The sequence below is a fragment of the Pyrus communis genome, chromosome 15 (genome assembly GCF_963583255.1).
Source record: "Pyrus communis chromosome 15, drPyrComm1.1, whole genome shotgun sequence".
Lineage (NCBI taxonomy): Eukaryota > Viridiplantae > Streptophyta > Magnoliopsida > Rosales > Rosaceae > Pyrus > Pyrus communis.
The window spans coordinates 3,156,351-3,174,918 of record NC_084817.1 but is presented as its reverse complement, the minus strand read 5'-3'; the positions used below and the strand labels follow the sequence as shown (position 1 = coordinate 3,174,918).

The following is an 18,568-nucleotide window of genomic DNA, read 5'->3' as shown; positions in this document are numbered from 1 at the left end:
GTCATGAACTACTATCGTATGTCTATTGCCCTAATATTTCTGATGTAATGGTGTTGAACATACTTTGTCATTTGTGATGAACAAGTCATCTCATCGGATACTTCTTTTCATGTCTACCTGTTTAGGAGAGTGATGTGAAGTGGGCTTCTAGATGGGATGCTGATCTACGGATGAGTAACGAAATCCGTTGGTTTTCAATTGTCAACTCATGGATGATTGTCCTCTTCCTTTCGGGGTATGGTAGCGATGATTATGCTAAGAACACTCTACCGTGATATCTCCAAGTATAATGAACCTCAGACCCAGGAAGAAGTGCAAGAAGAAACAGGATGGAAACTTATCCACGGGGATGTCTTCAGGCCTCCAAATAACTCTGAATTGCTCTGTGTATATGTTGGAACTGGCGTTCAATTGTTTGGAATGAAACTGGTGACAATGATATTTGCTGTTCTTGGCTTCCTCTCCCCATCTAACCGGGGCGGTCTCATGACCACAATGCTCTTGCTCTGTGTCTTCATGCGACTCTTCGCCGGTTACACCTCAGTTCGCTTGTACAAGACGTTTCAGGGTACAGAATGGATGAAAATCGCATTCAGGACTGCAGTCATGTTCCCAGCAACTGTCTCTTCCATTTTCATTGTCTTGAACACTCTGATTTGGGACCAGAACGCATCTGGAGCTGTGCCATTTGGCACAATGTTGACCCTGGTCTTTTTTTGGTTCGGAATCTCAGTCCCACTCGTATTTGTGGGAGGCTATGTTGGGTTCAGGAAGCCAGCACTTGAGGATCCAGTAAAGACAAACAAAGTCCCAAGACAGATCCCAGAACCGGCCTGGTACATGAACCCAGTTTTCTCAATTCTAATCGGAGGGATCCTCCCATTCGGAGCAGTTTTCGTCGAACTATACTTCATCCTCACTTCGATTTGGCTGAACCAGTTCTACTACATGTTTAGTTTCCTCTTCTTGGTCTTCATCATCCTCATCATCACATGCGCTGAGATCACCATCGTCCTCTGCTACTTCCCGTTGTGCAGCGAGGATTACTTGCGGTGGTGGAGATCATACCTCACATCCGGCTCATCGGCTCTCTACGTCTTCCTCTACGCCACATTCTACTTCTTCACAAAGCTCGAAATCACAAAGCTGGTCTCGGTCCTCTTATACTTCGGGTACATGCTCATTGCTTCTTATGCATTCTTTGTTGTCACCGGAACAATCGGCTTCTACGCCTGCTTTTGGTTCACGAGGTTCATCTACTCATCGTAATCCAAATTCTTCACTTTCTTGGACCACATTGCTGATCATTGAGATCACGTCGTGAACCTAGTATGTAAAACCAATAGATAAACTCGTATGTTACAGCTTATGCGAATTTGTAATTGTCACACCAAAAAATCACTCAGTAAGTGGATAATCAAGAGCATTGAAACATGTGATTACATATTTATGATTGATATTCTTCAGCTGATGAGTTTATCGACGTCCCCTATTGTGATTTTCAGTTTAATTGTTTGGAACTATTATATAACATGCCCACAGCGCAGTCGGATTAAAGTTAATCGGCTTGAGATTCTCTCAGAATTAAAAGACTCCAAAATCCAGATCGTTTAAGAAAAAGAGATCTGGTCAAGGTCCAGACAATTTAAGTTTTTGAGGTACTATGAGGTGGACCAGTGAAATAGAAAGGACTGGAAATCGTATTTACTACAACATTATGTTTGAATGAAGGAAATAATCTTGGAATTTGACAATAGCAGGAATTTATAAATTGACATTCAACAATAGAATACTTCATAGTACTCATTGAAAAGGGAGAAAAGTTGTGTTAATCATGTCTCATTGCATCACATGTTCGTGTGGGTTTTGAGTCGTTTTAAAGTGTCTTGTGTGGAATTTCTTGGGTAAATTGAAATGGTATTATGCTTATGAGTCAGAATCATGAGATTTAAACCTAGGTCGGGAAGGTTCAATTGGAACGCTTCCAACAAATTAAATGTTCATAAAATATGTACTTTTTATCATTAATTGATATTTATGGTTTGGTTTGGTGGTTTTGCTGCCCACCCCTTCTTATGAGAATTCAAACTTAGATATCGACTGAGTTTACAATTCATTTCATACTCATAGATGTTAGCCCCACATTGCAAGTAGCAATGTAGGGTTACCACAAAGAAACCACAACCAGAAACTTCAACTTCAAAATATAACTACATATATATATATATATATATATATTTTTTTTTTTTGAGGTTGTGAAAATCATAAAAAGGAAGGAAACCAAGTTGGCTCTCTCTCACTGTCTCTGTCTTTGTCCGTCCATCAAGTAGTGAGAGTGATTTTCTGTGGTTTTTTTGCTTGTTTTGGTACAAATAGATGAAGATGATGCACGTCCACTTCAAGTCATTACTCCGAAAGGATATTGGACATGTAAACGATGCTTATCCTTCCCCTCCTTTTATTCAAGTGGATGCCTTCTCCATGCAAGGAACAAGAACCTCCTTGACTCGGGGAGGAGGGGATTAGGGAACAAATTGACAATTGTGCGGAGAGACGGTCACGGTACACAACTAATAGCATCGATATTGTCTCTACTTAATCACCTTTGCAATCAATAGGTGTGGTTTTTCTATGCAGAAGGCCTTGATACAATTAGAAGTGGAACCATTTGATATACGTTGTGATTTGTTTTGTAAGATAGCCGATGTGAAACCTTTTACTTTATTCAACACGCTCCCTCACATAGGACCACTTTGGGATGGGTCAGATGTGGAGCTACATTGGTAATGTTTATAAGTGAACCCAATAATTTGACAACAGATTTGAAAACCCGCTCTGATATCATGTTAAAATTTTGAGAATTTTTGCGTATTATTCTAATCCCGTTATGAAGGCAAATATGTGTAATTTACAAAAGACTATACATGGTAATTATACGGTCATATGAAGCCCTAATATAAAGCCAACTAGGAGACTATACATGGCAGCTTTCATTCAATTTGTACGGGGGAACCTTTATATGGGATTGTATGGGTCCGATTTTCTTTTCAACATTCTTGCTAAGGATATAAACTTATCAATTAGTATTGATTGAATAAATTCTACCTTTCAACAAAAAAAACTAGGAGACTCCATTGGGTTGGGCAGCTAATGCTAACGTTAACAGATAAGAAGTGGACATTTTTTTAATTAGTTTTATACTTTTTAAATTTTTGAATCCATTCTGCTCCCAAATTGAGAAACTTTGAGTTTTTATGAATTGCAGAACCCTCCACTTTCGTATTTGCGCACCATAGTCATAACATGAACAATATTTTTTTCTTTTACAAATGATTGGATAACATAAACTAATTCATCTAAACTAGTGGAATGAAAGTTAAAATTAAGGGTTAATCTCATTTTACTATTATAAAGTTTCTTGGTTTTCAACATTTGGTATATAAAGTTTTTTTCGTCCCAGTCTGGTACCTAAATTTATAATTTTGGGACACTTTCATACATCCGTTAAGTTTTCCGTTAGAACTTCTGTTAATTGATGATGTGGTGCCCAGTGGCGCTCACGTGGACAATAACTGGGCGCCACATGTTAATATGGGCCCACTTGAATATTAAAAAAATAAAAATTCGAAATTTAAAAATTTAAAAAGAGAAAATAAAAGAAAAACCCATCTGTCTCCTACCTCTTCCCCCGCACCCTCTGGTCCCTCTCCCTCCATTCTCTCTTCTGCAACTTGCACCACCCTCCCTTCTCTCCTCTGCAACCCATACCCACCATCCCCACACACCCAGCAAAACAAAATTCCACCCAAAGGAATTCCAATTCAACAAGAAACCCATCCAATTTCTGAAATTTATCAAAAACCTAGTTGACCCAAATCCCTAATTTGGATAAACTCCCAAATCCTAACCGATTCTTGGCATTCCTAGCCCCTGTCGCCACCGCATTGGACTCCAATAACGGCACGTGGTTGCAAATGGTGGAGGTGAAAAGGATGGAGGAGAGAGAAGGGAAGGAAGGTGAAGAGGGTGGAGGTGGGTCGGGTATAGAGCGTTGGCTGGGTGCAGAGGAAAGAATGGAGGAAGTGGGGGTGAGGTGAGGTAGGAGAGGTGGGTGTAGGTTGCAGAGGAGATAAGGGAGGGTGGTGTGGGTTGCAGAGGAGAGAAGGGAGAGAGGGTGGGTGGTGGTTGTAGAGGAGAGAAAGGAGGGTGCGGGTTGCAGAGGAAAGAAGGGAGGGAGAAGGTTAGGGGGAGGTAGAAGACGGGTAGGTTTTTTTTTTTTTTTTTTGTGTTTTTGTATTTTAATTTTTTTTTTTTACTTTTTTAATATTCAAGTGGGCCCATATTGAGACATGGTGATCACGATCAGTTATTGTCCACGTGAACATCATGTCATCAGTTAATATAAGTTTTAACGGAAAACTTAATGGATGTATTAGAGTGTCCAAAAATTATAACTTTAGGTACCAGACTGGGATGAAAAATACTTCATGTATCAAATGTTGAAAATCAAGAAATTTCATGATAGTAAACTGAGATTAACCCTAAAATTAAAGATGCATTAAGTTAAAGAGGAAGACATTATTCACTGTGTTTGCGTCCAGAATATTCCACTCATAAAACTTTCTAAAACATACTATCTCCATTTGTTGAGTTTTCTTGTATTTTGGGCTGTTTGTCCACCTCTATATCAAGGGAAGAGGATCCTCTACAAATTCACTTTGCAGGGATCCATCCTAGCCGTTCACCATACATTGTGCGGTCAGTTTTCGTCAGATGTTATTTGTGTTTAATTTTAAATAAAAAAAAGTCAAATGATTTCTGATTACACGATACACGATAAATGACTAAAATATCGGGATCCAATTCCTATATCAAGGGCCTAACCATAGTTCCTAGGTTGGCAGCAAAACAAAACCTTCAACACATCACTGACCGAAAACATCGTGCTATAGCCTGTAGCCGTCGATGTTCTTTTCTATCTCTGCTTCTTTCTCGTGTCATGGCAAAAATCACTTGTTTTATGGCAAAGATTTCGGGCTCTTTTGAAGTATTTTTAAAATAATTAAATCACTTTTAAAGAAAATATTTTTAGGTTTCAAAATCACTTCAAGCGCTGGCACATAATTAGTGTTTTTTGTAAGAAACACTTGAAAATATTTTTTTTAGGATTCACTTGCATTTTTATTAAATATTGGTTCACAAACATTTTCATCAGAAACGCTTTTAACAGTTAAAAAAAAAAACACTTCAAAACAAGCTCTTGATATAATTAGAGATGTGTTTTTTTTTTAAAATTTTAATTTTAATTTGAAGAGCAACGATAAAGCATTTCATTAGATCAAAAAAAGGCTGATAACAACCATTACATACGAGGGAAGGGAGAAAGAAACAGCCGCTCACAATAACTATCAACCATTGCAATCCAACACAAAAAAATCAGCTAACATATGGAGATTCCTCGACCCAAGACCGGAGAACCTCACAACGAAGGGCAAGCTTAGCGAGTCGGTGGGCCATTTCAGTAGCTTGTCATCGAACATGGGCACAAGAACCTCCATTGATCGAAGACGAAATAGCTTTAGCATCCTCGATAACAGGACCAATGGAGAACCTATTAACCGCAGGCTCACGTAAATCCGTCACAATCCGGAAGGAATCACTTTCCAAAATGAAATTTTGATAGCCAATTTCAACACACAATGACAGACCTTCCCTCATCGCCAATGCCTCGATATGATCCGGGGAGAACACGTTCTCGAAACGAGCAACCCGCGCAGCAACAAAATCACCATGGAAATTCCTCGCAATGATGCCTGCACCACCACGCTTAGAAATCTCATTCCAAGAACATTCTACGTATGTTGAGAGTTGTCCCACATCGGTAAGGGATTAGGTTTGCTATGTGCTTATATGGTTTTGGGCTACTCCCCATATTGCCAATTGGTTTTATGGTGAAACCTCAATTTCATCATGGTATTAGAACGGGTTGTCCTCGTGTGAAGCCAAACAGCCACACACGCTCCACGTCACTCAGTTGTTGTCCACATGTAGGCTTGAAAATTCGCCACACGTGTGGGGACGTGTTGAGAGTTGTCCCACATCGGTGAGGGACGATGTTTACTATGTGTTTATATGATCTTGAACTACTCCCCATATTACCAATTAATTTTATAGTGGAACCTCAATTTCATTAACGTCCACCTTGATGTGTACTGGGGTTGGGGGCACCCACCTCTCAGTCTGGGATGGGCAGAACCAACAACAACAGTCAATTGGGCCTTCAAGAACTCCGCCAACCCTAAACCAATCCTTTTGAGTCACACAATTAAATATAAGACTTGTAAGGCATAATGATATATATTATATTGGATCATTGCCCCTTTTGAAAAATCTTGTCTTAGCTTATACAAGTTCACTAAACATAGGCGTTGATACTAGATTAAATCTAAAATAAATCTAAGTCAAGCCACCAAATGTGGACGACAACATGATATGATTTTGCATGTAAAACTTAAGGGCTTTAGTCGTGCCTTCTCGAGTCTGGTTTGTGATAATAACATATTTCTTTAACACATCAGAATAAGATTGAAATTGCGATACACGCTTAACATGATAATATATAATATACATTTATATTTTGTCATTAAATTGACCACATTAGAATAAAAGGATTAAGAACCTAAAACCTTTCAACTTTTTAGTTGCATTCCAAATTACCTTTTTAAACACTCTAAACAAGTACTTAACCTTTGACAATGTCACATCCATTAAGTCCCAGATAACTTTACCGTTAAATGTACATGTGGCAATAATAGGTCTCAATTATTTGCTTACTTGGACACTAAAATAATAACAAAAATAATTTCAAAAAAGACATGAAGATGAAAATAAATAAATAAATAAACAAATTCACGAATTAAATGAAAAACAAAAATGAAGATCGGGAAATCTTCTAACAAAAAAGAGGGTTAAGAATTCATATAGGGTTTCAATGAGCTTGTTTCTGCTTATGTGATTTCCTCATTTGTCAAATTTTAGCTAGTAAAGCTTCAGGTTCTTCTTTGTGGGTGGTGAAGATGGTGGCAGCCGCATCATGACAGTTCATACTATTTCAGCAACCTCTATGACCTTCTTCTTGATGTTGATAGCTTGAGTTGTACGGTGAAGTTTGTTGTGTTGGAGTTTTAAACACTGCATGCATAGAACCACATATACACGATGACATGCATACGTAAATACAATGGATAACTTACCTGGAGAAGTGCTCGACATCAGTGCAAGGGATATCAGGAGTCTTCTACACTCAGCAGCTATATCCAGCTAGAATAGGGTTTGCTCAGAAAAAAGGATGGCGCTGTGAGTGCAGGGACGTCCCAATATATAGCCAACCATCCTAGGTATCAGGCCTATCAACTGATACCCGGATTGCTAGGGTTCAATATAGTCCTATTCCATTATGGACTCTTGTCAAAACATGATAAGGTTATCTGATTAATTTGCATGTTTGTTAGGACTCTCAATCCCAGCCAATTAAGTTCGAAATCTTCTCAACTTGATAACTTAAAACTAAGGTACAAGTTTGACGAGAACTAGAAGTCATTCTCCTTGACACTCACATCTTACATGTTGTTGTATGCAGGGTTTGGAAGTTATGGCCTAAAAGGGCTGGTGGTGTCCGTTACTTGATGGAGACCATGCTTTCATGATAGTCTTATTGATGTTAGAGACAAAGTATGCCTTATGTAATTTAACAAAAATTTCAGAGCTTAACGAAGGTGACATTTTTAATAAGTTGAGTACTTGCTTGGAATGTTTCAAAAGGTTGAGACTAATTTGGAATTACACTAAAAAATTGGAGAATTTAGGTACTTAATCCTAAAAAAAATCAAGGGAATAAGAAGTCTGATTTCTCATTGAGGATTGTCCGATGGTTTCCAATGCAGGATCTTATCATTGAGGATTGTCGGATGGTTTCAGAGCGCTGTGAACAAGGCAGTGGAGAGGAGTGGCTCAAGATTTCTCATATCCCAAGCATCGTACATAAGAAGTCTGATTTGTAGCAGCGCAGGGAACTGATGAGTGAAAAGCACGCCAAGTCTACCATTGTCATCTCCTGGTAATATCCGAGCTCTATATTATTTAGAAGTTACTTTGCATCAATTGTGGCTATCATCATATTTGTTTTTGCTTAGTTTCTTCTTCTATATATATCTTTTCAGATGATATTCGAACAAGATTAATGATACTTTTGTTGTGCCTTGGTCCGTTCGTTAGTGCGGAACCGAGATTCAGATTACAACCTCACCAAAATCACACACAGTTGAACAAAATAAAATACAAGAAATAAAGACACCGAGAAATTTACGAGGTTCGGCAAAAACCTGCCTACGTCCTCGGAGAGATATTGCTCTTCACTATGAGAAAAACAGTACAAGTTACACATGAGTTAAATCGACATAACCCAATCCCATATCCCTTGTACACCCACTCACATAATTTTCCCAAGAGCCTCACTCTACCCCAAGAGTTCTTTCACAAAAGATCTTTCACTCTAGCTCTCTTGATTTCTCTCACCCATGCCCATGGTAGAGCCAAATGCTCTCACCATCTCTTTGGATGCTTTACATCTCTTTTCTCTCTTGTTTTTCTCAAAACCGAAATGAGCTCTCTCATTTGAACCAACACCCACGGGTGTTTAAGAGAACAAAACTTTTCCCACAAAACATGGCTTTGAAAAAGCCACAAAACATGGCTTTGAAAAAACCACAAAACATGGCTTTGAAAAAGCCACAAAACATGGAACTAATTTGGCCACTATCCAACAGCTTTTACATAATTATTCATCACTACATGTAGGTACAATCCCATCCTTTGTTACCAAATTCGAGATCAAATGTCCATGGCGAAGGATTGTTCGAGTTTCAGTCCGTTTCGTAGCACAGCAGGGAGTTGATGAGCAGGTAATTGAGCTCTATCTAAGATATTTATGTATGAGGTCCAGATGTTAATCATATTTATTTAATTTGCATATTTTTCTTCAGATGATTTCATGTTTAATTATGATGATTTAACTTCACCTGCATGCAGGACGGCTGTGTGAAAAGTTGTGATCGATGAACCATCAAGGAAAACTATTGTGCATTCATCCAACTGATTGCCGACAATTTTACGTAACTTCAGTTTCATTTTTTGGTTTACTCACAAAAACTATCGAAAAAAAAATAGTTGGATATAATAGCTTTTGATCTTGTCAACTGATAATGATATTTACTTTTGATTTGATCAAAAAGAGTTTTACCAATTCCAATAAAATTAACTTTTAAATTTTATCGAATTAGATCCTTTAAATTTATATATCTAAAATATACTTATGAAGTTGTTCCAATTTATTGATTGATACTAACCTTAGATTCTTGCCTTTGAGCCAAAAGAGCCATTTTCATTTTCGAGTAATGTTCAATCGATTACATATTAATCAATATTCGATTGATATTCTAATCCATTAGTATGTGTAACTACTCTTACAATACGAAATTCGATATCAAATTTCCAAGCCACATGTAGGATTTACTTATCTTAGTTGCGGAAGCTTTTTGCAGGACCTTCAAATGTCATCAAAACACCAAAAGTTTCTCGTGAGGTTTAGTGTTTGACTTTAATCTACATAATTTAGTTGTTTTTTAGACAATTTAATTCTAAGACAATGCCTTAGAGATGTTGCTGAATCGGAAATCCATCGATGGTTTCAGGGATTCTATCGAAGCAAAAAGCGTGATCTTGACCATCAACTCCCCCCACTGAATTTTCAAGTGAAATTTTGATCATATTCGCCGATGCCATGAGAACTTGCAGGCGTTGGAAAGTAATTCCTTAAAGCTCCTGTTAATGATACTAGATCCTTCATGGCCATTTTTCAACAGGTCAAATACAATCATGTGAACTTGTTTAAAAAATAAGGACACAACTGACGATTAAAATCTAATAAATATTACATATATTAAAAATAATACTTCAAACTTACAATATAACAAAATACTCATATTTATCATATTCATTCCCCGTACATAATGATTAAAACACAAACATAATAATTAACACTCATAATAGAAGTTTTGTTATTTACAAAATTGCCCCAAAATATCTTTCATATTTACAAAAGTGCCCTTGCCGTGTCTTGACCGTTTCTTGACGTGACATTAATCAAAGTAGGTTTATTTGTCCGAGACTCTAGCGTGACATTAATTGTATATTATTCAGAATATTTTTAAATGAAGTTGTTGAAACTAGCATTTCTTAATTTTCTTTGGTGACAAAAGAAAATTAAAGAATTAATTTCCTATTTCTAATTATCATTCTATCAATGTAAGAAATATTCGGAAACTTCCAAGTAATTGTAAAGAAATTAAAATATATTATTCATTCTTACCGTTAAGCAAAGTCGGCTGAAACGACTAGGACATATTATAATTGGGATTCATCAAAACCAGACGGACGGTCTCTATCGAATTGACGTGGAGTTGGAAATTAAGATGCAATAATAGACGTACGATTGATTTCGAGTTTTTCCTTGATAACTTGGTCACTAATTACCATATAATATAGGTGTGAAAAGTTCCGCGTAGAGCGTTGATTTCTTTTTTATCGTTCATGTGGTGCAGGGAAAGATGCAATGATGAAGATAGGTGCTTGATTGCTTTTCAGCGAACAATGTTATATTTGTCACAATTTTTATATTACATTTGTATTATTTTTCTAATAGATGTATGATCTACTTGTATAGACAACTTTTATTTTTATTAAGAGTTGATACAAATACGGTATAAAAAAATATGATAAAGATAATATTTTTACTTTTTTGCAGGTGTACGTTTGTACAACGGTCGTATTTGTCTCCGATTGCTTGACAACTTTCTTGACTGAAAACAGTATAATTTGTGAACTACCAATACCACACTTCCGAGCAAGGACATGATGGTCATTTTATTAGTCAATAAGAGTCGCCGTTGTTGTTGGGTCAGGTTGAAACTGATGGTAAACCTGACATTTTACACTCCGACTCGTTAACTCGATTCGATTCACCCGTTTAAATTGGATAAAAATTATAAGATACATATAACAATTGCTAATAATTGTATGAACAGGGTTTATTTCTCTGTGCATTAATGTGTTTGTATAGCTCAACAGTTTACTCTTAGTGTAATATGTTAATAAAGATTTGATGTTTCGACGTCACAATTGTCAAACCGAGGCTTCAATGCCACAATAAAAGCTCCAACGTTAGCTTTTGACAGCATAAATTTCTCCACCTGACCTACACACCCCTCCTCCTCTCTCTCAGCCGGAGGCCATGGCATCTCGTAAATCCTCGGCAGTCCTGGCGATCTCTGCGATCTTCTTACTCTTAGTGCATGGCGCCCATTCCTTCTACCTCCCCGGCGTCACTCCGCAGGACTTCTTCAAGGTCAGCTCTCAATCGCCTACAAATCTAATCTGTAGTTTCATTTAATTTCGATTTTTTGTAGAAATTGTATGTGTTTGTGTATTAAATGAGTGATCAGTGTGTTCCTTTTCGAATCTGTGACTGTGACCTAGTGTTAGGTTTGGTCTGTTTGGTTGCCGAGAAAATGGAGGAAGATAGAAGGATTGGAGAGTAGGTTATCGTGAATTCGATTGGTTGCTACTTTGCTATTGAAATGATCGTCGAATTAGGTTTAGTTGACCTCATCATATTTCAAATCTTGAGATTTGTAGGTTTTGATATATGTTCTTGTGCTCTGCATATTTCTTTGATTTGCTTTGGCTGTGTTTTATTAATACTTTGATGCGTAGAGTAATTCCTACGCAAGTACTCTAAGAAGATCGTCATTTAGTTTCACTGGATTACAAATGCTGTCCGTGGAATTTGAATGACTTCTTGTAAATTAGATTTGAAATTCCCTCGTTGTTTTACTTTACTTGACTGAGAAGCAAAGTTTTTGAATTATTGCAGGGAGATCGTTTGAAGGTTAAAGTAAACACACTGACTTCTACAAAGACTCAGCTTCCTTACTCATATTACTCTCTCCCTTACTGCCAACCTGAGAGAATCGTCGACAGTGTAGAGAACCTTGGGGAAGTGCTCCGTGGTGACCGGATCAAGAACTCCCCCTATGTGGTTAGTGTTATTGCACTTGTACAACTCCAAGAACTCTGAGCCTGCTTGTTTCTCCTATGTTCGTAAACTTACAATCGGACTTGTGCAGTTTAGTATGCGGGAGCCTCAGATGTGCAACATTGTCTGCCGGATAACACCTAATGCCAAAATTGTAAAGGAGTTTAAGGAGAAGATAGACGACGAGTATCGAGTGAACATGTATTTAATTTTTTTCTGACATTTGTATATTTGAGGAACTAAAACGAAGTCTCATAACTTATTAAGACTTTTTTTTATATGACAGGATACTTGATAATCTACCTCTAGTTGTTCCCATTCAAAGGCTATATCAAAAAGCTCGTACTGTTTATCGGCTTGGGTTCCGTGTTGGGCTCAAAGGCCAATATGCTCGGGTATGTCCATTATTTGTTGGCACCAAATACCTTCCTTATTTGGAGATGCTTATGTTTTTCTCGTTCTTACACTATGTTATTGTGCTCAGATCAAAGAAGAGAAATACTTCATCCACAACCATCTGGCATTTACTGTGAAGTACTATAAAGATCTGCGAACTGGAACAGCAAGAATTGTGGGATTTGAGGTTAAACCATTCAGGTCAGGGCGTTCCTTTTCTCCTGCATGATTCCTTCTTGCTGAATCTTCTTTCTAAATTATCAGTTGGTCATACGGTTTGCTTGACTGTTGAATGTCCACAGTCTTAAACATGAATATGAAGGGAAATGGAATGATGCACAGACTCGTTTAACTACCTGTGACCCCCATTCGAAACACACTGTTTTTAATTCTAACTCTCCTCAAGAGGTTGCCGAAAAGCAAGAAATCGTATTTACCTATGATGTTGAATTCCAGGTGAGCTCCGTAATTTAAAATTTTACTTGGTATTTTTTCGTAGGAGAATTATGACTCATAATTTACCGTCTACTCTTTACTTATTACAGCATCATTTATTTGTGTCATGAACTACTATCGTATGTCTATTGCCCTAATATTTCTGATGTAACGGTGTTGAACATACTTTGTCATTTGTGATGAACTAGTCATCTCATCGGATACTTCTTTTCATGTCTACCTGTTTAGGAGAGTGATGTGAAGTGGGCTTCTAGATGGGATGCTTATCTACGGATGAGTGACTACCAAATCCATTGGTTTTCAATTGTCAACTCATTAGTTAATGTCCTCTTCCTTTCGTGTATAGTAGCGATGATTATGCTAAGAACACTCTATCGTGATATCTCCAAGGATAATGAACTTGAGACCCAGGAAGAAGCGCATGAAGAAACAGGATGGAAACTTATCCATGGGGATGTCTTCAGGGCTCCAAATAATTTTGAATTGCTCTGTGTATATGTTGGAACTGGTGCTCAATTGTTTGGAATGATAGTGGTGACAATGATATTTGCTGTCCTTGGCTTCCTCTCCCCATCTAACCGGGGTGGTCTTATGACCACAATGCTCTTGCTTTTTGTCTTCATGGGACTTTTCGCCGGTTATGCCTCAGTTCGCTTGTACAAGATGTTTCAGGGTACAGAATGGATGAAAATCGCATTCAGGACTGCAGTCATGTTCCCAGCAACTATCTCTGCCATTTTCATTGTCTTGAACACTCTGATTTGGGGCCAGAACTCATCTGGAGCTGTGCCATTTGGCACAATGTTGACCCTGGTCTATTTTTGGTTCGGAATCTCAGTCCCACTCGTATTTGTGGGAGGCTATGTTGGGTTCAGGAAGCCAGCACTTGAGGATCCAGTAAAGACAAACAAAGTCCCAAGACAGATCCCAGAACAGGCCTGGTACATGAACCCAGTTTTCTCAATTCTAGTAGGAGGGATCCTCACATTCGGAGTGGTTTTCAACGAACTATACTTCATCCTCACTTCGATTTGGCTGAACCAGTTCTACTACATCTTTGGTTTCCTCTTCTTGGTCTTCATCATCCTCATCATCACGTGCGCCGAGATCACCATCGTCCTCTGCTACTTCCAGTTGTGCAGCGAGGATTACTTGTGGTGGTGGAGATCATACCTCACATCCGGCTCATCGGCTTTGTACCTCTTCCTCTACGCCACATTCTACTTCTTCACAAAGCTCGAAATCACAAAGCTGGTCTCGGTCCTCTTATACTTCGGGTACATGCTCATTGCTTCTTATGCATTCTTTGTTGTCACCGGAACAATCGGCTTCTACGCCTGCTTTTGGTTCACGAGGCTCATCTACTCATCGTAATCCAAATGCTTTTGGTTCACTGAGGTTGTCGTTGTAAAGCAAACTTTATCTTGATCTCGACGTTTTCCTACAGTAGTAGTCTCGATTTGCTAGTAAAAACCTTGTTTGTGAAATATAATCAAAATTTATACTTCGTTATGATAGAGAAGATCGAAACAAAACTCATCGTATTCCAAATTTATGATTGATTCTTCAGCTGATGAGTTTATCGTCATCCCCTATTGTAATTTTCAGTGTAATTTGTTCAAACTATTATATAATCTGCCCACAGCGCAGTTAGATTAAGGTTAATCAGATTGAGATTCTCTCAGGATTGAATACTCAAAAATCCAGATCGTCTAAGAGAGATATCTGCACAAGGTCTAGACAATTTAAGTTTTTGAGGTACATCTGACTGCAAGTTAATCCACCAACAAGAAGCAGTCACGAGTGAATTGGTCAAACAAACTTAATTCAAACGCCTAATTTTCCTTTTCCTTCCTTTAATTTATTTTTTCTTTTCTTTTAACAAAACAACCTTGAAGCTTCGATCTTAAGCTTCAAACTTCATGCACATGGTTGTACGTGTGTGACATTTAGGATCCTAGGCAATGGTTCATTTTGGCAAACGTAGAAATCTGTCCATATTAAAACATTTCGTCTTTCAGAAAGAAAAAAAAATCAATAAAAAAAAGAACGAAGAATCAAGCTCACTTACCTATCGAGGGAGCTTGATTCTTCTTCCTAAGAGCATTTCCAGCCTATGCCAATTAGTTGGATAATTGGGCAAAATCGTCCAAAAGAAGGAAAAAGATGATCTAGGTCACACCCAAAAGTCGGACAATTGAATGGACCTAACCCCACTCGACCGCTCAATACGACGATCATTGCCTGACCTTGTGCCCAAGTGATTTGACGTCATGTAGACGTCAGCCATGACTAAAACAGAGGGGATGGAGAAGGATTATTGCCTGACCTTGTGCCCAAGTCTCCAGCTCCTTCTTCAACAACCTTGGCCGCTTAGACAATTTCTTGGTTGGATTTGAGTGTGTTAAACCTGGCACGGTTCGGATTTTACTAAAATATGTATAATGCTCACACTAGATTACTTTAACTATTTAAGATAGTGAATGAGATATAAATCATACATGCATCAATGACCACACACATAAACATACGACTAATTCTAGCACAACTCAAACAATCAATATAGTTTTTCCAATGTTGATTCACATGTTTAAGGCACATATATTTGTTCATGATGTAAACTCGTGGCTCTCCTCTAAAGTAGAAATTAGTAGTAGCGTGAACCTACCATCATAAAGTAATGATATATATATATATATATATATGTGCCTTGATGGGGGTTGGTTTTTGTCAATGTGAAGATGGATGCTAAAAAACTTTTCTGAATTGGGATTTTGGACATATGGAGATGTTTTAGCATAACTAGGTGTTTTGGGTTGTGAAGGTGCTGGAGAACGAACTGAAGAGTAGGGATCATAAGGGGTGGCTAAGGCCGTTTGGTAATTTGGTCGAATATTTCCTACTGTTGATCCTAAGGGAGTAAATCTGTTTGTAATGGCGAGGGCCGATGAAGAGTCGGGAATAGACTCTTGTTTTACTGGTGCTGGGGTTTGGGTAAGGGTGGCTGGGAGCCTTCGTTGCTGAGTAGGATTAGTACCCATTCTTCCCCTGCAAAAATTCTCTGGTTAGAAAATCTAGTATGCAATTCTAGCTGCCTTTAATGTATTCAATTTCAAAATCAAAAATACTTAATATGGCTTGCCAGCGTGCAAAAATTTGTTTTGATGCAATATTTTGAACATCTTTTTGTAAAATATGTTTTGCAGATTTGCAATCGACCCGAATCAAAATTTTTTTATTTAATAAATCATCTTGGAACTTGCTAATACATAATACAATAGATAATATATCTTTTTTAATAGTACTATAATTAGCTTGAGCAGAATTCCAAACTCCTGAATGGAAACGAACAATTTATTCAGGAGTTTCGGAAGAAATTTTCTGTTTAAGGATACCTCCATAACCGATTTCAGATGCGTCGGTTTCGACTATTTTGAGAGAGCCGGGAGTTGGAATGTCAAGGCAAGGCAAAGTCTTGACATGATTTTTGATCTGTTTGACAATGGAAGTATGATTTTGTGACCATGATGGAGGATTTTCCTTGAGACGATCAAACAAGGGCTTACATTGTTGACGCAGATGAGGATAAAATTCTGAAACATAATTGAGGGATCCAAGGAATCTTTGAAGCTGGGTTTTATCAATAATTTGATCTGGAAATTTATCAGCAAACTGGATGACTCGATCAATTGGTTGGATGGTAGACCTGTAAATATGGTAACCTAAAAATCTAACTTTGGTTTGAAATAACTTAATCTTAGATGCCGAAACAACTAACACATTGGACCTAATGATCCTAACAAATGCATGTAAATGCTTCCAATGCTCATCTATTGATTTTGAGAAAATTAATACATCATCAATATAAACAATCGAAAAATGGCTGTATTGATTAAAAATTTCATTCATGATATTTTGAAATTCACTTGGTGCATTTTTCAAGCCGAAAGGCATTACATTCCACTCGTAATGTCCAAAAGGAGTTACAAAAGCAGTTTTGTATTTATCAGATTCATGAATTTGAATTTGCCAAAAGCCTGATTTCATATCAAATTTAGAAAAAACAGTTGCCTGAGAAAGTCTTTTTATCAAATCTCTTTTGTTAGGAATTGGATATCGGATCCATTCTAAAACATCATTCAAAGGTTTGTAGTTGATAACCAGTCGTGGAGCGCCGCGTTCTAATTCTGCGTTTTTCTGGACATAAAAAGCAGGGCAAGACCATGGAGATTTGCTTTCACAGATAATTCCTTTTTCTAAAAGTTGATTAATTTCAGTTTTACAAAACTCTAAAACTTCCTGATTCATTTGAATCGGTCGTGCTTTTGTGGGGATTTTTGACTCAATAAAATCTTTAACATAAGGTAGTTTAACAATATGTTGTTTTCTGTGTCAAAAAGCATTTGGAAGATCGGAACAAATTTCTTTAGTAAGCTTATCAGAAAACTGGTGAATAGAATCTAATAAAGATTTGTTTGTTAATTGTTCTTCAATTCTTTTGTGAAGAATTTCTTCCTGTAAAAAAGCAATTTGTTGGGATTTTGCAGTAATCTGGTTGAGAGTTTTTGAAACACTATCTTTTTGAAGTTGTTTTAATTTTTTAAGATCTGTTTCCATGCAAAATTCAAAAGTAATTTTTTGGCCAAAAACCTTGGTAGAAATACAGTTATGATGAACTTTGAAAGGATAGATTAATGCAATGAAAGGAAGTCCCAAAATGACTGGATCAGAAATATTCTTGATCAAAACAAATGGAGTTTTCTGCACAACAAGATTTAGTCAATGATTTACTCAAATTAAAGTCTGTTGACACTTCTTCACAAGTTGCACATCCTGTTTATCATCCTCCAAACCAAGAAGAACCCACTTCTCCAACTCCTTCTGATTTTGAAACAACATCGGTGAATCACCAATTACTTGTTTTAAACAAACCACATAAAATACGATGGAGGAAGCTTAAAACTGGCATCGCTTCTGAGGAAAACATCCCCAGAAGAAATATATTTCAAATTGGTATTGTTCTACAAAAGCTTTCCATTCAGCATAAATGGCTAGCTTTTCTTCATCACAATACTTTTATATATATATATATATATATATATATATGATAGAAAGGAAGAAAGGGAATATGAGGGTCCCAAGCCAATACAACTTCATAGAGAGGAGGGATTTGATCTTTGATGTGCTTTTTTGCTTGGCAAATAGGGCAATGTGGGGGGACTATATATGCCTTTGGTGTGTTTTGAAGAATATAAGTTGCACGTTTTGGGTTTGATTGATGGTGTTTGGGTTCACTTTGGAAGATTTTGTCCAGGTTTTATTGCTCTTAAAGCTCGACATTTACTTACCCACATATCAACATCTGCTTCCCTTCCCTCCCTCTTTCACGTACACACACTATCGCGTGAGAATGAAATTTGGCTCGTGTCCTAAACCCTAAGTAACCGAAATCCGAAAGCATATGTGGGGGTGATCATCGAGTTGTGTTCGTGTTACTTATTTATATTTGTGTTGTGTTTGTGTCAAGTATGTGTTGATCAATATAATAGAACAGTAGAATAATTC

General features: G+C 37.4%; 1 protein-coding gene across 1 annotated transcript; it reads left to right on the top strand.

The window, feature by feature from the left end:
* The first annotated feature begins 11,232 nt into the window (after positions 1–11,232).
* Positions 11,233–14,518, top strand: LOC137717810 (transmembrane 9 superfamily member 8-like). The gene is made up of 7 exons (XM_068457295.1): positions 11,233–11,461; positions 11,990–12,154; positions 12,243–12,352; positions 12,438–12,546; positions 12,636–12,748; positions 12,850–13,003; positions 13,232–14,518. Exons 1-7 carry the CDS (start codon positions 11,348–11,350, stop codon positions 14,375–14,377), a joined length of 1,911 nt encoding a protein of 636 aa, XP_068313396.1. The 5' UTR covers positions 11,233–11,347; the 3' UTR covers positions 14,378–14,518.
* The last annotated feature ends 4,050 nt before the right edge of the window (positions 14,519–18,568 follow it).

Bases quoted from the DNA above. Each gene is read 5' to 3' on its own strand.
- LOC137717810 (XM_068457295.1), top strand. From the start codon at position 11,348: ATGGCATCTCGTAAATCCTCGGCAGTCCTGGCGATCTCTGCGATCTTC. The intron at 11,462-11,989 runs GTCAGCTCTCAA...GAATTATTGCAG, and splicing joins CTCCGCAGGACTTCTTCAAG to GGAGATCGTTTGAAGGTTAA. The intron at 12,749-12,849 runs GTCAGGGCGTTC...GAATGTCCACAG, and splicing joins TTTGAGGTTAAACCATTCAG to TCTTAAACATGAATATGAAG.